Genomic DNA, 25,996 nt, shown 5'->3' on the forward strand with positions numbered 1-25,996 from the left:
CTTTTCTTTCTATTTTCTTTAAAATCCGTTTTAACCATTCAAAATCGCATTTTTGCATCATTAAAAGCAGCTAAGCTGAGAATCTAAGCTACGAGCTAAGCTAACAGGCCGATCTCGGGGAAAAAACCTCCGTCTTGTTGAAGCTCCAAAATCCACGGTTGAAACCCGTGCCTTCGTGTACAAAGTTGTTTTTCTCTGCAAAAAGAAGCTGAGAACTTGTTTACTGATTTTTTTTTTTAAATTAAAAGCTTTGTGTGACAAATGCTGTGATAAAGAGCTCAAACCACACCGAGCGTCCGCCATTTTGAGAACTGAAAAACGGGAAGGAGAGACAGCCCATGTCACGTCAAGGGGCCTCCCTCCCATTTTTCTTAAAGGGACATGCTGCTCACTCCCTCACTATCCATTCTTCAGTTCAAACCGTCTTATACTGCCATCCGGTGGTCAAAAAAGGTACTAAACTCAAAACAAATTACCAACCTTTCTTCTTAAATTTGACAATAATTGCTAAGTATTGTCAAATTTCAAACAATTTTATCGTTTATCGCAATAATTTCTGAGATAATCATCCAGCAAAATTTGTTATCGTGACGGGCCTATGTACACTATTTTGCTTATTTATCAATATTTCAATATCTCAAATGACCACAATATATTTATTTCAAGTATCAATTCATGTTATGCTAATAATATATCTAGTAAATTCAACTAACTCTCACTGGCTTTGATGTCATCATTAAGATGATAGTGATAACAGAAAAGAAAGTGAGGTAAGTAAACTGGTTAAATGTGGGTTTATTGTAATTGCCATCGTCATGTGCAATATTAAACAAAAATATTGCACATTGCAAGTTTTTCTAATGTTTTACATCCTTAACAAATATACATATAACTATTTTAAGGTCCACTCATTAGTTTGATTAGTGCTTTGTTTTACTAGTACCTTATTAAGTGAAATGTAGTTTTATCTTTACTTGTACTTTTTTACACCTTTACATAGTTTTGATTGTAATGTGGTTTGAAATCTGTGACAGAAACTTATTTGTAGATTACTAAAAGTTTATTGCATTGATTTGCTGGTGTAAATTGAAAAAGTAATGGATTGTATTTTAGAACGTTTTGGGGCTGTGGTAGCTCGGTGGTCAGTGCTGCGGTCTTGTAATCCTGAGATTGCGGATTCAAGCTCAAGTTGTGCCAGGAGGGGCATCTGGTGTAAAACAGTTGCCAAATCTTTCATGCGAGTTCGCTCGTTGTGGTGACCCCTGAAGAAGGGAGTAGCCGAAACATACTTATCTGAATTTTAGAACTTTTTATTAACCTAATGTAGTTTTTTTAATTCTTGTAAAGCTAATAATATATAGTTTAATTTACTAACATTTTGTCTTTTTAAACATTCCACAGCACTGGAAAATGTAAAATAACATAAAATATATGCACGATATTATCGGCATGGTATCGGTATCGACCGATATTAGCGATAAAGTTAAATATCGGACATTGGATATTTCATCAAAATAACTCACCAAAATAAAATGTGCTACGACTTCTGCGTTTTTCACTTGTTGCTTGTGAACAGGTTAAGTTTAAATTTGTGAAAATGTACAAATTTGCACTGTTTGAGTGTTGTCATTTTGTTAAAGAGAGTAAATGTCATGAATAAATTTGACATTAAACATAACCCAAGTTGAAGTGTTACATTATTTTCAGCTCCCTTTTTGGCATCTGCATTTGGTAGCAGGTCAAACTGACAAAGATCAGGCAGAATAATGTAGCATTTTAATTCCACAGCAGAGAAAGCTATGTAGTCTCTGTAAGTTGGTCTAGGGAAAATATATTGGTACTGGTATCGGTTATCGGTCAAATAAGTTTGAACTTATTGGCATATTGGATATCGGCCCAAAATCCAATGCCGTGCATCCCATCTCATATATATGGCTATCAATATATGGGTTTTTGCTGAAGCCATTTTATCAACATTTGGGCAGACAATGCACAACACAAATTTTTGTAAATTTTTGGCCATTGTGTAATTTTCATATAACACTTGCTTAACTTAAACATTTGCAGTATTTTACTACTAAGAACAACTTGAAGACCTAAATCAAACAAACACACACAAACACACTTACACGCACCCACACAAACATTTTTTATTTTAAATATCTCTTTGGGCTACAACAAGCTGGTTGCTTTATCTTCATTTTCCTGCTTGGTAATCGGTACAGTCTGCATATATATGGGTGAAAGCCAATTCTTTGAAAAGTGGAAGTATCGTCCGATTAAATTGGTCACCTGATTAAATCAATTCAACTCTAGTTGATATATTACCTGTAGCTTTGGTTATTTGAGACCAATCAAGGCGAACGTCAGTTGCACATTGGATATTATTATTCCAAGATGAGCCACTGGATGAAGCATGACCCCACCAAACCACGTCCGAACGTATCATCAATGACCATCATGGAGCTTTTTGTTCAATGTTATGAGTACACTAATGGAGTGACGGGGTAATTGTATTGAGTGGTGGGATAATAGAATGATCGGATGATAAAGTAATGGAATAGTGTGGTAGCAGCCAGCGCTTCCCAAGGGATGCCCCAGTAAGTGTGTCAGCATGGCAGATGGGCGGTCTAACAGCCGTCCCCCTCCCCCATGGTAATTATAAAGCATCATAATCCATCTATGGCACAGAGAGGCAGGACATGGAGACTATTAGAGGCAGCATGGAAGTGGAACAAGATATATCCCTCAACAACTTTGTTCCACAAAATTACTCATTTAATATTAAAAAACTGTATGTGTAGCACCTACTGTAATATTATGAAGTAGTTTGTTTTTTACCTCAAGTAAATCTGGTTTGTTTCTGCCGGTCTCTACAAATGTGCACCCCAAATTTTCACAAGTTAACTGGAAGTTTAATTTCTCTTAAGCTTTTCTTTGCTTCATTTATTTCCCACCATCTCCAAAGGCAAGACGGACAGCCCAAAAAGCATTTGTGTGCGTGTGTGTGTTTCCATTAACCCATTCTGCCAAACTTCGACTCAACCTTTTCTAAGCAAACTCCCAGCGTGATCCCGCTCCCTCTTGTGCTGGGGAGAGAAGCTGGAAGAAAAGGCCTGTGGGACTCCTGCTGCTCCCAGGCCTGGCCTTTGCGGGCGGAGGAGCCGGGGCTGGGCCTGGGATTTGGTGCATGCCGGGGCTCTGTGTGGCAGCTGTGAGTGACGCTTCAATCGCTTCTCCCTGGGACACCCCGGTGCAACCCCGCATTCCCTTTCACACCTCGGAAACGGGGGGAAAAGACAATTACACACATATTCAGCAGCCTCCTTCTCCCAGTCTGTCCACAGTCCTGCATCTCTGATGTATAGCCATTTACCACAGCTATAAAAAAAAATTTGCAAAGTTTCTTGCGTTTTGAACAACTTGCAAATTAGTTTAGTTGTCTGGACGGCCTGTCTGGAATTCCATTATGTATTTGAAGTTGCTGTTGTTGATTTAATTTTGTCCTTGCTGTCCCCCTTCTAAGTAAACAATATAACTTTGCTATTTCCTTTGAATTTCCCTCGATATTTCAAAAAAATGTAAGTGCTGGAAAAAAGATTTAAGCCTTAAAGTGAATTTAATGCTGTTATCTATGGATTCTCTGCAAATTGAGTTTGTTTCTGGGCTATTGGAGCAGAGACTCATAAGCCAGCAGGATTTAGTTCTCTTAATTTAATTATTTTGATTGCTGACTTGATTGATGGAGTCATATGTGAAGCGTTTTCCATCAGGGTTTTTTTTGTGTTCCACTAATTTGTCTTCCAATAGAGACATACCAGACAGATACAATAGGAACCTGCAATCAATCACAACTTGCAGCGCCGAGCATTTTGTTTGGAGAGAAATGCGCCTGCCATCAGGTCCGAGCTCCGTAAGCCATCCAGACAACGAAAAAGCAACAATGACATCAGATGGTAAAGCACCCTTAAGTCTAATCTTCCCATAATGCAGAGCTAAACCCAACGGAGACCATGACAGAGAGTATTTTTTAATGCCCCAGTACTGCTCCTCCTCCTACTCCCATGGCCTCTGGCTCTGTGTGTGTGTCGTGTTCATGCACGTTTGGAAGAAAAAAAAAACAATTCAAGACTGAATGGAGATGTCACTGTCAGACTCGTCTCCACATGAGTCCGCTCCAGAATGGCCATATTGGCAGCTTGTGTGTGTGTTGAGTGAGAGCTCCTGTCGGGCAACGGGGTGTCTGTGTGTGGAGGTGGAGGTGGTGGTGGGGGTGAGATCTGGCGTTTCCCTTCCACGTTGAGTTCCTGTGGCTGTGATTGGAGCTCGGCAGGACACGGGTCTATATTTCATCCTTTTCATACGATAGAGGCCGTTTCATCTCCCTCACACATGTTTCCCATTAGATGGTGTGTTTATTCTCCCACATGATGTGCTCGACCGTGGAAGCCTCTCATCTCCCCAAAATTGGAAATAGCAGCGAAGGTCTGTTAAAGCAAACACAATATCCGAAAAGCTCTCAGCTCTCTTTATGAACTATGCAGAGAATAAGACAGAAGGCGCTGCGTTGACTTGGTTTAATGAGTTACTGAGGTAGTTTTTTTCTTCTTAAGGCTCTGTGGTAAAATATATTACGCTGTGATGTTTTAACCTGCTAATCTGAATGCATCCTCCAACATTCGTCTGTCTCATCTTCACTGGTTCTGGAAACTTGGACTACTTTTAGCCATTCTCATCTGTCTTTCAAGTCTCCCCACTGTGAAACATGACAGGCCCGAACCTCCACCCATCGCTCCTCTCGTCTCCTCTCCCGTTCTCCACGATGAAAGCTCTTTTCTTCGCAGACAAACCTCGGCGAGTCCTTTCTTCTGCATACGGCGCCCAGGCCCGCGTCACCGCTCTTCCTAGCTTTATTTGTTGCATTTTTTTTCTGATTTATTTATACACTTCTGATTGTAGCACCTTGTGCCTGTCAAAATCATCTCAGCCTGAGCCTCGCGTGTGCGTTCTGCGGGCTGAGTCAAATCCTTATTTGAAATATACATGAATGCATGAATAAATTTGTTGTGGAGAAGAAGCCCCCTGTGCATCCGGAGGGAGACTCATTTCCTGCGGTGGCCCTGCTCTGGAATGGAGTGGCGTGATTCTTGAAAGCGCCCCACATGCCGATGCCAAGTGGAGCGTCTGGTTGCGCCTCTCCCACAATGGAAGAGAAGAAGGAAAAGGGAAATGATTTGGCTCCTATTTGAGGGGCAGGGGCCGTCGCTTCAAAGCGGCGTGCCTAGCTGAGGCTTTAACCCACCATCTCTCCGCATTAGACGTGCGTCCTGTGATGAGCCTTTGAAGGGTGTGAGTGGCTCCGGCCGGGGAGATTGCAACTGCATTGCACGGATGTTAGGATTCAGCCCAGCAAAAGAAAAAAGAGGGGCCTCACAAATCAGGACTGCTGTGTGTCCGTTTACTTAAATGTGTTGGACCAAAAGCAAGCAATGTGACGAAGGCAACAGGTGCCCTGTCACGTTAGAACGTACATCACAGCGGAAGTTATTATGGTGTGTGTTGTGCAACAGCTCAGGAGTCAGCTGTGGTTGGCTTGTACAGATTATGGTGTGAGTGTGCGTTGCAGATGGCGGTAATAATGATCAGATAGCCCTTGTAATGGAGATGGCCCTGTTTGTAATGGCTTCCTAAAACAACACATGTAGCGTCTTTACGAGGCCACAATCTGCCCGGTTATCGCAGAGCAAACTGCACGTCATGTCAGACGAGCTATTTATTAGCGCGCACTTCATGCACATTTCATTTTAGCACAGACAACCTGCATCCCGTCTGCTCTTATTGCTTGTTAAAGGCGAGCGTTATCAGAGCAGGCACAGACTCCCGCTGCACCAGTGAGGCCGTCCTCTCTCCCTCCTTTTTACGTTCACTGTTAATGAGCCTAATGATGTGTGTCTCTGTGATTGCATCAGTCAATATGTTGTTCAGTATGGGTTTTAGAAACCCTCTGACAACTTAAGCACGTCTGCCTGGATAAGATCTTTCATTCAAAAGGGGGGAAAGAAAGAAGCAACTAATTTGTCTCAGATTTGAAGGGACATGTGTAGCTGTCTTTTACGATCATGAGCTGGGATTGTAAGCAGAGAATAGACTTGTCACTCAGGTTTTCTGATAAGAAACTGCTTTTAAGAGACAAAAGGCAGCCGCTTCCTGCATTTATGAAAGTTCTTTGCATTGTCTTGTATGGATGGCACTGATAGTGTGTAACTTTCTTGTCTTCCTTGTTGATTTCATTTTCAGTGCATGTTTTAGTTTAGGTGTTTTGTTTCAAAAATGAGAGTTTATTAGCTATTTTTTCTAGATGTGAAACTGATTTGATACTGGGACTAGGCCTGTCGCGATAATCAATAAATCAATTAATCGCATGATAAATGAAAATTATCAACCTCATTTTCATTTATTGATTTATTCTTTCTTCATGTCTCTCTACTGAAGACACTGGATGACAAAAGGTTCAACTCCGGTGCACTTCACTGACCCCACCCTTTCTCTTTTCTTTAAAATCTGTTTTAACGATCCAAAATCGCGTTTTTGGATCGTTAAAAGCAGCTAAGCTGAGAAGCTAAGCTAAGAGCTAAGCTAACAGGTCGACCTCGGGGGGGGGGGGGACCTCCGTCTTGTTGAAGCTGTAACGTTCATGGTTGAAACCCGTGCCTTCGTGTAAAAAGTTGTTTTTCGCTGCAAAAAAAAGCTGAGAACTTGATTATTGATTTTTATTAAAAGCTTTGTGTGAAAAATGCCATGCTAGAGCTCAAACCACACCGAACGTCCGCCATTTTGAGCATCGAAAAAAAGGAAATGGAGACAGTTCATGTCACGTCAAGGGGCCTCCCTCCCATTTTTCTTAAAGCGACACGCTGCTCGCTCCCTCACTATCCATCCTTCGGTTCAAACTGTTTTATACTGCCATCTAGTGGTCAAAAAAGGTACCACACTCAAAAATTAATCAACATTTCTTTTTAAATTTGACAATAATTACCAATTGTCAAATTTCCAATCACATTATCGTTTATTGCAATAATTTCTGAGACAATTGATAGCCCAGCAAAATTTGTTATCGTGACAGGCTTAACTATGACATTTACCTTGTCTTCTTTTTCTTCTTCAGTTTTTAGCCACTTAATTTGGCTTTTTTCCACTACTTGTCACATCAGTTTGTGCAACTGAGGCTGCTTGAATCCCTTCTTAGGATTTTTCACTAATGTTTCCTCTGTTGCTAAAAAAAACAGAAGGAGACCCCTTTTGACACCGATAAAGGCTGTTTCTTTTATAAGCCACACAACATTTGATTGATCTGTCCTGTGGTCTTGATCCTTGGGCTCGGCTGATTAAACCTATCCATCAGCTTCTCTTATCAGCGCCCTAACAGATCGACTGCAGGACACTGAGCTAAACCCCCATGTATTGTTGTGACACAGAAAAAGTCAAAGGGTAAGGACAGGGAGGGGAGAGGTTTACCAGAACTCCTCACTTCAAGGCCCTGCGAACAAAGCAGAAAAATCCCCACTTTGTTATTCTAAAGAAATATCCTTCGTACAGAAATAAGGCATTAGAGATAGCCATCTCTCATGCTATTGTCATGGAGGAGCTGCACACTTTTGTACTTCTCCGTTGTGTGTATTGGTCTAACCTCCAAATGAGGTCGAGCAGTGGCATTGCAGATTGTGACAAGAGTGTTTCCTTTCTGGGGGAAATCATAAAGTGATGTTTCCTGTCCTGTGAGTGTCGGATCCATGCCAGTGATGTGACCCTGCCCCCGATCACACATCATCCAGATAATGACATCTCTTTCACTGACAGGCTGTCGTTCACCAGCTTTCACATGCACACAAACACACACACACACACAAAATATCAACACTTGAATGCTAGCTTAAAAACGAGACCAGACGAGCACTCTCTCTCACTGTTGTGAATCATTTGAGTGATTTGCAAGTCAAATAACCAGTTTTATAAGACGTGCCTGTTTTTTTTTTGAGTTGCTCATCTTCCAGGTGACTGTTAAAGCAAATGCATCAAGGCCACTAAAACGTGGATGATTGCGTGTCACTTTGCTCTCATTTATCTGCAAGCATCTATTACAGTGTTGTCAAATGAGTGAAAACAGCACGAGAGAAACCAACAGATGGGCTTTTCAGATTCACACGTGTGTGATTTGGGGACAGTTTGTTCAACAACGCTTCTATTTATCTCTTCACTTGCCTTAAACATCTTAAATTGCATTTAAGATGCCAAAGCATTGCACCATCACAAGGAACACAGACATTTACGGGCGATAATGAAGATATTGCGACCTCCTTGCTGTTTGGAAGCACTTTATGATATGTTATATCAGGTAGTTCTCAATTTTGCAACTTGCCACACTATCATGAAGCCATCACTCTTAAGTTTACATAGTCAAACTAGCATGTTGAAAGAAGATGGTTTATTGAAATCCTGTTGCAGCATGCTCCACAGAAACGGGTGTAGACATGCTAGATTGCCTACTTGCTGCTTGTAATTTTTAAAGGAGGTGGGGGTGGACACTCCCAAATGCTATGGGGTGGTGGTGGAGGGGGTGTTGCCTGCGTGGCGCCTTCATTAACCTGGTATCCAACTAATCTCTGGGCTAATTCATTTAGTCCTCCAAGCACTCCTATGTTTTAATATCCTCTCTGTGCTGTCGCTCGTGAGCTGTAGTAGGAGCGTAGCCATGGCGATGATTGTGTCATTATTTTGCAGTAAGATGAGTGATATCCCAGAGGGGCTCTGGCTGAGTTGTCCAGGCTGGTTGAGAGGGGCTGATTAGAATTGCAAATGGACGCCAAGTGTTGTGTTTATTGTGTGTCTCAATATTGGAGACAATCAGGCGAATCAAAGCCCTCAGCTGGAGGGATGGAACAGAGGCACGGTGGGCCTCTCTAGTTGGCACCACGTTCTCAGTGCTTGCAGATTTGCTTCCCTTCTTTCCTTCTCCTCCTCCTCTGTGTCGCCCTCGCTCTCGGACCACTCTGTCGTGTGTGCATAAATCCTGAAGTATCTGAACACAGCTGAGAAAAGAGACGAGGGAAACGGAGAGACAGTAAATCTAGTGCACTCGTCTGTAGTGCGATGGTGCTCTCACACAGCTGACAAACATTAAACACACTTTATGATAATGAAAGAGCTGCCACGCAGACAAAATATCAGAGGCAGAGTTTGAGATTGTGTATATTTACTCATGACACAAATTAGTTGTGTTTGTGGCTTCACAGACTGCCTCGGATGCTGCTGTCAGTCTTTCATCGTTGACAGTGTCTGATAATGGACATGGCCGCTGCTCATAATAAGGGCTTGGGAACACTCAAATATCTGCATGCAGTTTTGCTGTCGGACTCTGTAAATGGCTGCACGCTGGCTGCATGCCAAGCTGCTGATGGCTGGGTGACAAGCCTGTGGTACGAAGTGCTCTAAACACACATCTTCTCCCCAAATCACTTGTGAATTGTCCTTCCTCAACGATCGGCCATTATCCCGATATTGACTCACTGTTTGCACAAGATTTGCCAAAATCCATCTGAAAGCCATCGCGCGCTGCTGCGTTAGACAGGAAGCCTGTGTTTTAGCTGTGCGTGTAATTCACTCTGTCACTTGCTCACAGAGAGGCCCATCTTCTCTTGTTTCGCTACTGTTGGCTTTTAAAGAATGCGTGTGTGTGTTGACGTATCGTGCACGCAACGCTGCGGTGTGTGTAGGTTAGCAAGTGCTCACGCATGCATATGTCCCTATTCGATGGCTTGATAATTCCTCCGGTCATACAGGCTCCTCATATTGCACTGCATGACCAGTCACAACAGGCTCATGTGAGGCCCAGGCCTGCAGTGAGCAGGTATTGCTACAAGGAAATGACTGTTATAGCTTTACTTTTATTGCGCCACACATGGTCTTTTATTTTTTTTTAGCTCCCTCCGCTGTAGGCTGAATGAAAGTTATGAGGAATGTGTCCACACTGAAGAAATCCCCCCGACTTACCAATTGCTTTAAATGTGACTTGCGATCGAAGAGGCGGCCTGCGACCATCAGAAGACTCGCATATTTGACGTGATCAAGAGTCATCGGCCTTGAAAGGCGACAGTCAGTGTAAGCTAGCGGCCTGTTTAGACAGCGCTGCGTGCCTTTCAGCTTGACGAGCGCTTGACGAGAGATGTGAAGAATGTCGTGTTTGAGGAGAAACGAGAGAATGTGTAAGTGGGAGCGCGTGTGTCACATCGCCAATTCTTGCGAGTGTGTGAATGAAGGAGAGAGTTCACGAGGTGAAATCTTGTCAGCAGTTTGACTCTCCTAGTTTCCCAGGGAAGCTCTTTTGAGAACAATGCAAAAGAAAAACCACCAACCACCGGCTAGTGAAATGCCACAGAAGATTAAAAAAATCCTTAGAGCTCGTTTTTTAAGTAACTGAATTATTGCTGTTGTTTGTGATTGGAGACTCTGGAAGTGTGCGAGTGACTGCGCTGTGCTTGTTGGAGCACACACATATCACCCACCGGACTCCTCTACCCATCCATCTCTTGGTGCGCCTCACAATAGCAGGAATACATTAAAAAAAGAGTGAGTCAGGCGGGAAGGGGACACAAGATAAATATTGTGTTTGTATTTTCCCTCCCTCTCCCATGCAATTGTCTCTCACACTGACAGATGAACAATGAAAGTATTTTGAACTTTGCTGTGTACTATCTTTTTACGTCTGGGCTCAGAGCTGTGCTGTCAGAGCCAGACGTGCTCTGGCAGAGATTGATTGATTTGCTTTTTGTGCACCACATCTTCCCTTTGTTCTTCCACGAAGGCTTTCGTGTCCCTCCAGATCGTCTGGTCGTGTCATATTAACACCTGTTAACAACATACAAGGTCATGAATTATTTACTCAGCCCAGTTGTGAATGTAAACGTATAAAAATCAAACTAGAAGCGGTAACTTATAGTAAAAATACCCTGATATTTAGATATTGTAAAGCATATGCCATATTCTCTAGACTTTTCTCCATCATAGCTTTATTTATACAATACTTGACTTTTTAGAAATTATAATTTATGCGTGTATGCTGGTTGTTTAATAAAAAAAAATCCCAGCATCACACAGTCAGCTGTCCCTAAAAATGAAAACTGCTACTCTGTGTGAAAAGAGAACAAAAGTACTGTCTTTCAGTTCACACATAAACATAAAGATAAGTTATTCTTGGATAGCTGTTTGCCTTGTATTCATTATTATTAACTAAACTAGCTAAGCTAAAACTTACTAAGTGTAGTTAAGCTAAGTTGGCACAAACTTATATATGTTTTATTTTACGTTACCTAAAATATACCTATTATCATTTATAAAAACATTTACTGGATTTAGGCCTTTTGCAATAAACAATAAATCAGTTAATCGCATGATAAATTAAAATTATCAACCTCATTTTCATTTATCGGCTTTATCGTTTCTTCATGTCTCTACTGAAGACACTAGATGACAAAAAGGCTCAACTCCGGTGCTCTTCACTGACCCCTCACTTGTTCTTTTCTCTTTAAAATCAATTTTAACGATCCAAAATCGTGTTTTTGGGTCGTTAAAAGCAGCTAAGCTGAGAAGCTAAGCTACGAGCTAAACTAACAGGCCCACCTCCGTCTTGTTGAAGCTCCAAAATTCATGGTTGAAACCCGTGCCTTCGTCTAAAACCTTGTTTTTCTCTGCAAAAAGAAGCCGAGAACTTGTTTACTGATTAAAAAAAAAAATCTGTGTGAAAAATTCTATGCTAAAGAGCTCAAACCACACCAAACGTCTGCCATTTTGAAAACCGAAGAGAGACAGCCCATGTCACGTCAAGGAGCCTCCCTCCCATTTTTCTTAAAGACACGCTGCTCGCTCCCTCACTATCCATCCTTCGGTTCAGACAGTCTTATACTGCCATCCAGTGATAAAAAATGGTACTACACACAATCTACCAACATTCCTTCTTAAATTTGACAATTATTACTATTGTCAAATTTCAAACAATATTATCGTTTATTGCAATCTTTTCTGAGACAATTAATCGTCCAGTAAATTTTGTTATCGGGACAGGCTGAACTGGGTTTGCTGTTTATATGCTACCATTTGCAATGCTATGCTAAAATAAGTTAAGTTGAGTTAAAACTGACTTTATGTAGGTAAACTAAGTAAAACATGTATCCGTTTACTTATAATTTTAACGTTTTGAAATATTAACTAAGTTTAGCTATACTCTGTTGTATTTAAGCTAACTTAAACTCATTTACTTGATTAATTTCATTCTGAAATGTATATAAATACTTCTAAAGTTGGTGGTGCACCGATAAATCGGCCGGGCCTCGATTTCCTTAATTTTGGGAGATCAGAGATCGTCCGATACTTACATGAGAAACCGATTTTACCCATTTTTCTGTAGTTTTAACTATTGCCTAAACTTCATTTATATTTCAGAGAACTTCCTCATGAGCAGTTAAAACAAGTTTGTATTGTTCTAGGATATTGTTCAAGGGTATGTTTTTCAATAAAACAATATTAGAAAATTGCAGGTGCATTGTGCCCTTATAACACCTGACAGTGTCGCTTATAAAACAAAATGGGAATTGGCAGGTCAGGCTTTTTAGAGATTGTGATCGGGCAGAAAACTGTAATCCGTGCACCCCTGTGTAAAAATCTACGTGTGTAAAATTTATTTTCAAAACTTTTTTTTAAACAAGACTCACATGTATGCGTATGTATTGCACAAGCCTGTGCAAAAGTAATTTTCAAATTGTTCATATAATTTAATACAAACGTCAAAAAGAAGTTAGTGCTGAAAATTATTTGTGACTATTTGTGCCCCGTATGTATCCATTAGCTATAAGTACTTAAACATCTTACCAGTACTTTTAGACTTTATTAAAAAAGAAGAAAAAAATTAAATAAATTATTTATATATAGATATATATAGATATATATGTACACCCCATGTGGTATGCTAACCTGTGTTAAACTAGCCTGAACTAATCAAACTAATCAATCTACTTGCTCCAGCCTGGTTTTTACTGCACAAATACGTGAGTCGAATCAATATTCTTTCCTGAGAATAAAGTAAATAAACATATTTCCTAAAATGTCAAACCAATTCCTGAAAGAAAAACCTCATTAGTGATGGGTGTCAGGTTTGTTTGAAAGATTTTTTTGTGCCTGATCACGGCTGATTTAATTCCCAGATGTGTCAGCGCCTAAATATGCCACTGAGCAGGTCAGCTGAACCTCCTCCTCTCTGGTTCCTCTGAGAGTCGAATTCTTGAGAGGAAAAGGCTGAAGAGTTTGCCAGCGTTCGCTACAAGTGTGTCCTGCCGTACAATCTCACTGAGCTTTGTTTCATTGTTCAGTCTCGTCGTCTGATCCCTCTAGCAACGCTGAGATGGGAGGCCAATTGTTAAAAATTATTTTAACTGTGACTGGCTCTATCTGTGTCAGACAGAATTACAGTAAAAAAAACGGGGATATTTTGTGCATGTGCATGTGTGTGTGTGGGGGGGTCTTTTCACTTTGTGCTCGTCTGTGTTCATTACAACATCTGATTTAATAGCAATATAAAAGTGGAGGTTTTAAATGCCTTTTGAAAGGTTGTTGGGGGGGATACAGAGCAGAAACCAGTAACAACCAGAGCAAACTGTGCTGGTTTGATAATGAGTTTGATTATTTTTCTTTTTACTGACTTCCTCTTCTTTTCCAGGTGGGAGTTGATGCAATCGAGGCTCAACGTGTTTTGTAGTTTTTGCTCATGGGGGGATTCCTTTCTTTATGACTGTTCGGCACCCCCACATCACAGATTTGGCTCGTTTGGGGTGTCTGGCAAGACAACACACACGTTCACACTCATCCACTCTGGCCCGTACCGACGCATGTACTGCACACATCACACATAGGCAGTGATTTTGAGCCAGGCGAGTTTGGCTGTGACTGTAGACTCAGCCTGTGGAGAGATCTTTATAGAGCAAGCAGAGCCCATCTGTAGTGACAGGAGGCAGCTGGCTGTGTGTGTTGGTGCACTCGTGTTTGTGTGAGTGTGCTGTGTCGTGTTGTGCCGTGGCCAGAGAAGGAACCGAGGGAGGGAAGAAAGAAGCTTGTGTGTGTTTGGGTCACAGAGCAATCCCAGAATGAGAGCTAAACCCTGGCTGAAATTGACCCAAATGGTTTTGTCTATAGCCGAGCCAAATGACCTCTTTTCGTGTCCTTTCCTTTCCTTGCTCTTGTTTCCTCTCCTCTCGTCCTCACAGCCCAGCTGTAACAGCTCAGTCCCTGGGCTCCTGGATGAATAAGTGGAGACCCGGAGAGCAGCCGTCTGGGCTTTCTCTCGCTGTCAGTGATATCGTGGATGACGTTCAATCACGACCGCATACACCCTCGCTCGCTTAACTCCCCTACTCTTAAAGGAGGACGAACTCGGCACTGACAGAAACCACAGAGGCCATAAGAAGAAACAGATTATGCTCTTTCTCCTCCCTAATGACTTCTTGCGCTCCTCCTGCTCAACAGACCTCTTCAGCCTCTTGGTCTTGTAACAACGTCCACTTCTGTCCTCCTTGTGGCAAGGCCATCTGGACGTCATCTTGTTAGCTCATTACAGTCGCTGATTGTGAGATGCTAGCCCCCTTCATGTGACAGTGATAGAGGGTTAGCATAGAGAGCTTGTTCAGTGAGCACGAGAGGTGTGCGTCTGTGTTATAACTCGCCGGTGTGACAGCGTTATGAGTCACGCCAAATCTGATCTGCTCTGCATGCCAGCCTGTTGATGGAGCTATCCGATGCTAGTGCGTCTGTGAGAGCGAGGGGGCGTCTGTGTTCACACATGCAACAAACAGTCCCCAACTGGGTGGAATTCAGGATATTCAGTCTGTTTTTTTCTCTGACAGCATCATTTATGTCACTCAAACGAGGGCAGCCTGGAAGGGAAAATTCCTATCTTTCTGCTTTTCAGCAATTCACCGCTGCAGTCTGGTGAGCTAAAATGCCATGCAGCTTGAGTTTAGATTAACCGTTTACTCGTTTGTCCTCCTTTTCTGTAATCAGGGTCAAATCCTTTTTGGTTTGTCTAAACAATTCAGGAGCCAGATGAATTTTGTTTTGCTTAATTTCAGGATGCCTGTATTTGTTGCCGTGCCTTTCTAGTGTGTGTGGCCTGTGCTAGCACTTAGGCGACTTGTTTACCGTGTTTGACATGTGAGGAAATCAGTGTGTGTACACTGCGGGGTGTGTGTTTATGTGTGTATGTTTATAGTCAGGCCTTCCTAAGAACATCTGCCCCCACAATGGCCTGACAGAAGCCAGCTATGTATACAAGCATTTAGGTTGGCCGCGGGCTACGGTCGCAAATCTGTAACCAGCTCACCTTCTTGTGAGAGGAAGAAAGTTCAGGCTGTGTTGTCATGGTTCTCATGTACGCTGCAGTATTAGGAATGAAGGACAATTTCCTGGAGCGGTGAAGTTATTGTGTTTTAGTACATATGTTTCTTACTTGTTTAAAATGATCACAGCTTGTTCCAGTGTCTTAACCACATATTACAAATAGATCCCTTTCAGAAGCTGCTGTTTGAAAATCCACATTGTAGGGGAGTAAGGTTCCTAAAAAGTTAGTTTACTTTCCACTAAAATCTACTTATCAGCATTCAAACATTGTACTTTTTTTTGAAGAAATATGGCCGCAGTAGCTCAGTGGTCAGTGGTGCAGTTTTTTAGACCTGAGGCTGCAGGTCTAAGACCAGATGGAGTCACGTACGGCATCTGGCACAAAACAGTCGTCAAATCTTTTGTGCAAGTTTGCTCACTGTGGTGAGCCCCACAAAAGGGAGCGGCCAAAAGAAAAACAACTTAAAAATATATTTCTATATTTTTAAACTCTCTCCCTTCAAACAAAATTCCTTCAAATAATGTTTCACCATTTGTAGATTTCTCTATCTCAGGTCGAAAAAAAAAGATTAATCCTAGTTAGATTGGCCAGTTTGAACATACAAAGACCAGGTCTTAATTTGTAAACCGATCGATTACGGATGATAAATAGCGGGTGGGCTGGCTGCTGGGGGGGGGGGGGGGGTGTCCTGGGGGCTAAGCATTGTTTAATGACATAAAGTATATTTTGTTAGCAAAGAATAGTCCTAATATTTATTAAACATCTGTATTTACAAAAAAAAAAATAACATCAAAATCGTGCTTTGACAAACTCATCGATAAAAGTAAACATATTTGTCATTGTGAAAGAGGAAAAGCGAGGACCTGTATCACTTGTGCTTTGAGTTTATACTCTTTGTTGCATGCGTCCATGAGCGTCATAAAAACAGCAGCTGAGGACTGAGGAGTTATTTATTTATCGTCTCAGCAGCAGAGGGGAAAGACACAGTTCAAGCATTACCCCCCAAACGACAAGACAGTCATATTTGTTCATAACTTTATTATTAGTAAGCCTGAGAGTTGCCAGATCCAAGCAAACAGTTGCCGGAATGCACCCTGCCATAATAAGAGCGTTCCCGGATCTTGTTCCGGCAGGATCCGGCTCAGATTAAGGCCTGACCAAGACTAAAGTGGATTGCTGTCATAATAAAACTACAATCGCAAATATTTCAGTAGTTCATGCAAACTGATTAAAAAACGTTTACATCGCCTGCACAGTAATTCATTATGAGGTGATTTACACAGATATTAATGGTTACTCGTGAGCGTTCTGTCTTTTTTTTCATCCTTCCTAAGGGGAAATAAAAACAAACATCACTGGCCAACGTTGTTGTAGCAGGAGGTAGAGTGTATACAAAAACAAACTATTTCTCCAAACTGAGCCTGTTCAGAGAGCTATCTACAGCAGGTAACATATTATTGTCCATAACACCAAAGTTCATGCTCAGTAATCCACATATATATAATCCAACAATGTTCAGTCAGGTCATCTAGACGGTTTCTTTTTTTTTTTTTCTGAGACGTTTCGTCCTTCATCCAAAGGACTTCCTCTTTTGACCTATTGTCCATAACATTTTTCACAGAATCCAACTTCAAACCGTCTGAACTATCCCTCAAAAGCTCAAATAGATCCATTTAGGAGACAGTCGTGCCATAGTGACTCATTTGATTTAGGTCTAGAAGCATTTATGCCGTACGGTAACATATTGTTTAAACAAGTACAGATCACATACAGATGCATACAACAGCTTTGTGCTGGTCCCTGACACATGTGAGTTAGTGCTGAGCTTCACGAGGAAGACTAATGTCCATCTGCATCATTAGCTTGTGACATATTGATTGAAATGTCCAGACATATCTCTGCCTTATGGAAAGTGTCATCTCTAATATTAGGGGAGAAACATCCACTCTGAATTTAATGTAGGAGAAAACTAATAATTGGTGTGGGAACACCTCTCCTGGTGTGATAATTACCACAGCAGTATCAGGGGGGATAAAAAGCACCTGTTGAGCTGGTGATTGTGAGGGTGGTGTTTTGTTTTACGTCACCCTCACAGAGAATGACAGAAAGACTGTCCAGCTGTAGAAACAGGCTGTCAAGACTAAATGGAGATCTGAGAGGTTGGCATGCTCCTCTTGTGGAGATGATGTAATAGATTTTAATTAAAATGTATGGCGTGTTCCTGTTGGTTGGGAGGAACAAATCAATTTGAGGCCATTTTGTTGATAAGAGCCGACTCTGCCTCTTTCTCTCCCTCTTTCTCTGGGTGACTCGGGTCCATTCATTCAGCAGCGGAGTCCTGCCAGCGCCACCCGGGGCAAAGGCTCGAGTTTGACTGGCCGGGGGTGGAAGACGGGGGGAAGGGGAGGCTTGAGGCTCTGTTTGGGGCTTTGAGTGGGCCTTGTGTAGGCGGTGTTTTATATGAAAGTCGGCGAGGGCAGGGGGTTTGAATAGGGGGTGGCTGGGAAGTTGGGCTGGGAAGGTCCAGGATGCACCCCACTGAGCTTTTGTGTGCATATATGAGTGAGTATGTGAGGACAGGCTGATTGGGGGGAGAGTGTGTGTAGGGGGGGGTAGCATATGTGAGATCATGTGCTCATATTCACCAATGGAATGTAATAAGAGAGAGGAGGGGGTTCTCCTCCTTCCACTGTTTTCTGTTCTCTCTCTCCGCTGTTCTACAGCGCAGGTCTGTTTGTGTAAGCTCTTTACAGGATTGAGTGCACGGTGGAGCTATCCAGATGAAACAAAACCAACCTCATTTGGCTGTTTTGAAAATGATTCTCTTTATTTAGTTTGGTCCGGGCAGATCCACCTCGTTTGACATGGGGGGGGGGAGTGAAATAAAGGCTCCGTCTCATTCGGGGTCATTTCCCAGAAACATTATTTGTTTCTTTATTTGCATGGATCTTCCTTTGTTGCACTCAAACTTCTTTCATCAGCAGGTCTTATAAGGTCTCCAGACAGCACAAATGAAAGATGCAATTCAACCGCCCCCCCCCCCCCCTCTCTTTTCCCTTTCGACCTTCTCAAAAGTACAATAATCTTCAGTCACTCGTCTCCTCCTCTCCATTGCGTGGCTGTGTGTAGCACCGGAGTGGTGCTGATTAAGCCCACAGAGAGACAAACAGGAGACAAAGTCCCTGCCCACCAGTTTAGTTTCACATCCTGGACTGGAGCTGGGCCGCAGCTTGCCAAGTGGAGGGCTTTTAAACTGGGCTAAACACTAATTGCTGCCCTATTTCTTTTATGCTGCTTCTTTCCCATCTGTGATGGCGCTTCCAGACCTCCACAGCAGCCAGAGCCTCATTATAGCAGACAGTTAACAAAGGCTGGGAAACAGAAGCAGAGAATTCACTTAGGATAGCTATCTAGCCGCCAACTCTGAGGCCTGCTTGGAAAATTGAATCAATGACAGGGGGGCCGGCTTGAGATAAATCCTTCAAGGATATTAAGATATTAGATTTTCAACATCTTAATTATTTGTCTAAATTGTTGCTACTCATTCTGATAACAGACTGATTTGTCTGTGTGTGAGGTTTGTTATTTTATTCCAGAGGTAATTAATGAGTATTTTGAAGGAAACAAAGAACTATTACTGCATCTTCGGCGGAAATATCAAACAACGATTTGTTCAGTGATGAAAACTGATTGTGATGTTTTTCTGGTCTGTCTCTTTTTGTTATCGCCTGCTGCAAAAGGTGGAAATTTTGTTTTTGCTCATGTCTGTGTGTTTGTTTGTCTGCAGCATTGGCTATATATCTACTGGTAATGAACTACTGGATGAAAGTTTTTGAAAGTGGATATATCTCTATCACTGATTAACTTTGTATAACCTTATCATAACCATCCATCCGTCACCCCCAATTCAAGATAATCGCCACAGCTAATCGATATTAAGCCACACAAAAGCAGCTCTAAATCATTAAATTTTACTGCTATTTAGTGAAAATTGATAGTCTTAGTTGCTACATGCAACGGATTTGACCTAAACGGCTACATCTCTGTCATTTTCAAATAAGATGATCTCAGTTTGAAACTTTGGCTTGAAAGATGCCAGGCAACATGCACTACTTTACAAAATGCTAGGCCTTTATTTTTTCCCTTCCTGGTGTGATGCTTGTGTTTTCTGTAGGTGTTTTTTGTGTTTGTGGGTGGAGTGAGGGGGGAGGATGTGGACCAGTGGGGATGAGAGAACACCTAAATGAGGGAAATGCCGAGGAGATGAATAAGAGCAAAGGATAAAGCAGGAGGGAAAATGAGACTGCAGAGTGGAAATAGAGGGGACTGAAATAGGGGGGAATAGATGGAGGAGTGGAGAAAAGAGAGGGGGTCAGCAACAAAGCCCTAAAGTTGCCATGGAAACGTGTTTATGCCTCAATGATGCATCTTGTAGATCCAATTAGGGACTGATTGTGTCTGTGTCTTCATACACATATTATGCACGTGTACCCAGACTTGGCGTGTGCACACATACACACACGCATCCATGTAAACATATGTCTGCCTTAATACACACCAACACACAGGCAGAGAAGCAGACGGTCTCTGGTGAACACCAGTAAACTATGGGGAGGTGTAGGACAAAGGATACCCCGTGTTCTCTCTTTCTTATCAACTCTGGACTAAGCAAAACCCCTCCCTCTAAAGGGCCAAGAGCGGGGAAATAACGCTTCACTTGTGTCCAAAGTCTCTCCTGTCCACACATGATCTCATGACTAGGGACGCACGATATTGGATTTTTGGCCAATAACCGATATGCCAATAAGTTAAAACTTATTTGGCCGATAACCGATATCGATACTGATATTTTTTCCCTAGACTTGTTTACAGAGACTACATTTCTGCTGTGGAATTAAAATACTACATTACTCTGCATGGTCTTCGTCAATTTGGCCTGCCACCAAATGCAGATGCCAAAAAGGGGACTGAAAATGATACAGTGCCTTGCGAAATATTCGGGCCCCTTGAACTTTTCAATCTTTTGCCACATTTTAGGCTTCAAACATAAAGATAAAAATTTTTAATTTTATGTGAAGAATGAACAAGTGGGACACAATCGTGAAGTGGAATGAAATTTATTGGATGTGTCAAACTTTTTTAACAAATAAAAAACTGAAAATTGGGGCGTGCAATATTATTCATCCCCTTTACTTTCAGTGCAGCAAACTCACTCCAGAAGTTCAGTGAGGATCTATGAATGATCCAATGTTGTCCCAAATGACTAATGATGATGAATAGAATCCACCTGTGTGTAATCAAGTCTCTGTATAAATGCACCTGCTCTGTGATAGTCTCAGGGTTCTGTTCAAAGCGCAGAGAGCATCATGAAGACCAAGGAACACACCAGGCAGGTCCGAGATACAGTTGTGGAGAAGTTTAAAGCCGGATTTGGGTACAAAAAGATTTCCCAAGCTTTAAACATCCCAAGGAGCACTGTGCAATCAATTATTGAAATGGAAGGAGTATCAGACCACTGCAAATCTACCAAGACCGGCCGTCCCTCTAAACTTTCATCACGAACAAGGAGAAGACTGATCAGAGATGCAGCCAAGAGGTCCATGATCACTCTGGATGAACTGCAGAGATCTACAGCTGAGGTGGGAGAGTCTGTCCATAGGACAACAATCAGCCGTACACTGCACAAATCTGGCCTTTATGGAAGAGTGGCAAGAAGAAAGCCATTTCTCAAAGATCTCCATAAAAAGTGTTGTTTCAAGTTTGTCACAAGCACCTGGGAGACACCAAACATGTGGAAGAAGGTGCTCTGGTCAGATGAAACCAAAATCGAACAGTTTGGCCACAATGAAAAACGATATGTTTGGCGTAAAAGCAACACAGCTCATCACCCTGAACACACCATCCCCATTGTCAAACATGGTGGTGGCAGCATCATGGTTTGGGCCTGCTTTTCATCAGCAGGGACAGGGAAGATGGTTAGAATTGATGGGAAGATGGATGGGGCCAAATACAGGACCATTCTGGAAGAAAACCTGTTTGAGTCTGCAAGAGACCTGAGACTGGGACGGAGATTTATCTTCCAACAAGACAATGATCCAAAACATAAAGACACATCTACAATGGAATGGTTCACAAATAAACGTATCCAGGTGTTGGAATGGCCAAGTCAAAGTCCAGACCTGAATCCAATCGAGAATCTGTGGAAAGAGCTGAAGACTGCTGTTCACAAACGCTCTCCATCCAACCTCACTGAGCTCGAGCTGTTTTGCAGGAAGAATGGGCAGAATTTCAGTCTCATGTGCAAAACTGATAGAGACAAACCCCAAGAGACTTGCAGCTGGAACTGCAGCAAAAGGCGGAGCTACAAAGTATTAACACAAGGGGGCCGAATAATATTGCACGCCCCACTTTTCAGTGTTTTATTTGTTAAAAAAGTTTGACACATCCAATAAATTTCATTCCACTTCACGATTGTGTCCCACTTGTTGTTGATTCTTCACAAAAAATTAAAATTTTTATATCTTTATGTTTGAAGCCTGAAATGTGGAAAAAGGTTGAAAAGTTCAAGGGGGGCGAATACTTGCACAAGGCACTGGATAACACTTCCAACTTGGATTATGCTTAATGTCAAATTTATTTGTGACATTTTCTCTCTCTAACACAATGACAACACTCGAACAGTGCAAATTTGTAAATTTTCACAAATCTAAACTCAACCTGTTCACAAGCGACAAGTGTAAGTAGTATTGCATTAATATATATATTATCTATTATATATGCTATTAGTTAAATGGACTGTACTTATATAGTGCCTTTCTATCTTTTTGAGATACTCAAAGCTCTTTACACTACAATCTGTGTCCTTATTTACCCATTCATACAGCACTCTACTATATCTCTACGAATCTAATTGAACAAATCATCCTAAAGAGAATAATCAATGCTTTATCACATTCATACACCGATGGGACACACATCGGAGGCAGTGAGGGGTTCAGTGTCTTGCCCAGGGACACTTCGGCATGTGACTGCTGGTGGATTCAAACTCCCAACTCTTGCATTAGAGGCCGACTGCTCTAACCACTCAGCCACAGCCGCCTCTTTCCAACACTTTCAAAAACTTCCAAGCCACCGACATTTTCTTCTTCCTCTTCTGCTGTGATCAGATCAGGTCGACATGCGTGATGTTTTAATGTTGTGCTGGCGCTGCAGGCATCCTTGTCTCTGGGTTGTCATACAAAAACAGCGCCTTTTATATCGGTGTTATTTTGATAGAAAGTCCGATATGTAACTTTATCGCCAATATCGGCCGATACCGATATCATGCTGATAATATCGTGCATCCCTACTCATGACATAAAGAATAAGAATGACAGAAAGGATTTCAACCATAGTATTTTGGCTTTTTCTCTTTTCTGAATCAAGTCTTTGTTTATTGATGTCCCCTTTATCCAAAAAGAAGGACCATGAAGTTTAATCCAATCATGTTCAATTTCATGGGGGGTATTTCCTCAGAAAGTTGGATTAAAAATAAATAAATTCTGCTGATGGCTGGCTGTTTGCCCGTGTTTGACATCCTCAGATGAGGAAGACTGAAGATCCAAGGCGCCCCCTCCTCACCTCCTCCAGTCCTCCACACACTCCTGTGTCGGTTTGTTTCAGGAGGTATTGCGGCCCTTCGTTCGGCTTGTCTGAAGAGCCAGTTATTTAGTGGTGAAATGATGTGTGTGATGATGAAATGAGGGGGCTGCAGATAAGGTGAGAGGGAGGAAGAGGGGAGACACCGAGAGAGACGGAGAGAGAGAGTCTGTGAGAGAGAGAGACGGAGAGAGGGCCCCAGTCGCTGATGTCTTGTTAAAACGTGAGGGATCAGGAAGAACAACAAATGCATTGCGCGTTGCTAAATCCTGCTTAAATCCGCTGGCATGGGCAGATCTAGCAGATAGCCCCTCTGCTGGGCTCACTGTCTGCTATCACAACACACACACACACACACACACACACACACACACACACACACAATGCTCGTACACACACTCGTCCATAAACACACCCATGGTCAGTCCGGCTGTCTGGGTTAATGCTTGGCTAACTGGGACAGCAGAGCTGAACCATGTTGACATTTTAAGCCCCAAACAAGTCCAGAACAATGATTCAGCCCATCTGCACCCCTACCCCCCCAACAGGAGTGCAACCTCAGCTTATTTTTCAGACGCACACACACACATGCACTGCCCAAATACACTGCTGTGCTTCACACATACACACACGCACACCGGCTCTCCTCCTGTTGCCCGTCTTTTAGTGAATAAACGAACAAAAGCTGATCTGATGGAGTTGGCAGCAGAGAGTGAGGAGGAGAGGTACAGTAAGGTCACATGGATTATTTTAATCCTCCAGAAGATGATCATGACAGAGGGAAGATGTACCGAGAAAGCCTTAACCTCCCAGCCGACCGCTGCACACTGTTCTGTGAAGCTGGAGCGACGTCGGCAATACGTTAAGGCGCAGGTCTCATCTCGAAGAGATCTGTTGCGTTCCTTCCACGTAATGCGATCCACATCCACGACCGCGGCAGCCATTTTGTGTTGCGACAGCTTTCTTACCCCCTTCCTCGCAAACTTTTGGTATGCTTTGATTCAGATCCAAGTGGAAATGAAAAAAAAAAACGTAACTTGCTCTCGACTTGTTCTGAAGCGTGTCAAGCTGCTGCCTGCAGTGTTTTTGTGAGACAAAATGTACAACGCTCAGCCTGAAAAACCATATCAGACAAATCTAAACCCCTAATTCCCACAGCTCAAAGTTTTAGGACTATATAAACTGTACCTGAATTATGTGGCTGTTTTTCCAGACGTCTTTTATCTGTGAGTAACAGTTTGTCTTCCTCTTCTTTCCCCACCTCTCCCAGATTTCTTCCTGGAAAAGGTCTCATTATCTACCCAGACATTGGGGACAAGCTGGACATCATCTGCCCCAAAGCGGACCAAGGCAGAGATTATGAGTATTACAAGCTGTATTTGGTGAAGCGGGAGCAGGCGGAGAGTTGCAGCACGGTCCTCGACCCAAATGTGCTGGTGAACTGCAACAAGCCTGAGAAAGACATCAAATTTACCATCAAATTCCAGGAGTTCAGCCCCAACTACATGGGCTTGGAGTTTAAGAGGAATGACAACTACTACATCACCTGTAAGTTTGTCACGATAAGATGATGTATTGTTGATATTTAGCTTTTTAACCTTCATTCAACCGGAGAAGCCTGACTGAGCATGCAGAGTAATAATCTCTGCTTCACACTCAGTTACACACAGTCACACCCGGGAGTTTCCTATTAAAATTGCTTTTTGATGGCTGCTGCGCGGCCCCATAGCAACCACCTGGAGGTTCTGCGCCTTTCTGAAGACAGAGTGGTCAGAGGTGATTTGAGGTGTTAAATATTCCATGTTTTTATGGGATTCAAACTGACAAGCGTGACTGTTCTTAATGGTTTCTGTGCTTTTTTTTTAAAGCATTTTGTCGTTGACGTCGGAGAAATCTGGTCTTAAAAATAAAATCAGGAAAAGGTTGATTTTGAGAATTGGAAAATAAACCTCATGTTGTTTTAAAATTCCATCAGTTCACCACATTAAATGTAGTTATGGAGAATATATATATTTAAATTGGATCCTACACTATTATAGTCACTAAACTGTAAATTATCCCATAGAGGGATTTTAAGAGTAGCTAACACAATAATAATGTGTTTTTATTGTGATCAGTTATCATTTGACACTTGATGCCATACAGATGCACACATACACTGGTGAATATGTACTGTAGCTATTTTGAATTTAAAAATTACAAATTCACATGAGATTTTTCTGAACAAATTGTGGAAAATCAAAATAGACCTGAGAACACTGTATACCTGTGATAGCGGAGTACATTTTAGTATTTTACTTTAGCTGTGTTTCTTTGGTAAAACACTCAGCCTAATTGATTTATTGATAATTGTCCAACATTAAAAGACAAGTAACACATATATTGGTCACATTTGCACACTTGTCTCTTTAGACCTGTTGTAGACACTGTTCATTTCCACATTGATACAAATTAGTTTTTCAAGGTTTAAACAGTTCAATTGGAACACGTATATTCAATTAAAATAAAATGTGTTGCATGTTTCTTTATTGCAATAAAACAGTCAGTCTCAGTGAGATTCTTTGCACAGTGGCAGTAGCAGGTTTTAAAGAGCCAGTGGAGGAAAGCTGTCACTCTCTTCTGCTTGGTATTTGGGTTGTTTGTGACAATTATCTGAGGTTCTAAAAGAGTAAATGGTGGATTCTCAACTGCATCACAGTCCTCCTCCAGGTTGGGTTTTTCCATCTGTAGCATCTTTTTCTAGAACTGGTCTGTCGGAACTTTCAGCAGGTGGACCTCAAGGAGTTAGGGGAGTTAAAGCTAGTGATGCACGAGGTCATCTGCATGGTGTCGGCCAATATTAGCGATAAAGTTAAATATTGGACATCGGTCATTCCATCAAAACAATTCACCTATATGAAAGGCACTGTTTATATATATATA

The 25,996-nt window shown here is 42.0% G+C and overlaps 1 protein-coding gene across 1 annotated transcript in view; it reads left to right on the top strand.

Annotated features, from left to right (window-relative positions):
- Positions 1 to 25,996, top strand: part of efnb1 (ephrin-B1) — an 83,731-nt gene that overhangs the window by 11,010 nt on the left and 46,725 nt on the right. The window contains exon 2 of the mRNA XM_037675397.1: positions 24,345 to 24,622. Coding sequence (XP_037531325.1) covers positions 24,345 to 24,622 — 278 coding nt within the window. The remainder of the gene's footprint in view (positions 1 to 24,344; positions 24,623 to 25,996) is intronic.

The sequence above is a fragment of the Nematolebias whitei genome, chromosome 4, assembly GCF_014905685.2.
Source record: "Nematolebias whitei isolate Nwh7 chromosome 4, NemWhi1, whole genome shotgun sequence".
Taxonomy (NCBI): Eukaryota; Metazoa; Chordata; class Actinopteri; order Cyprinodontiformes; family Rivulidae; genus Nematolebias; species Nematolebias whitei.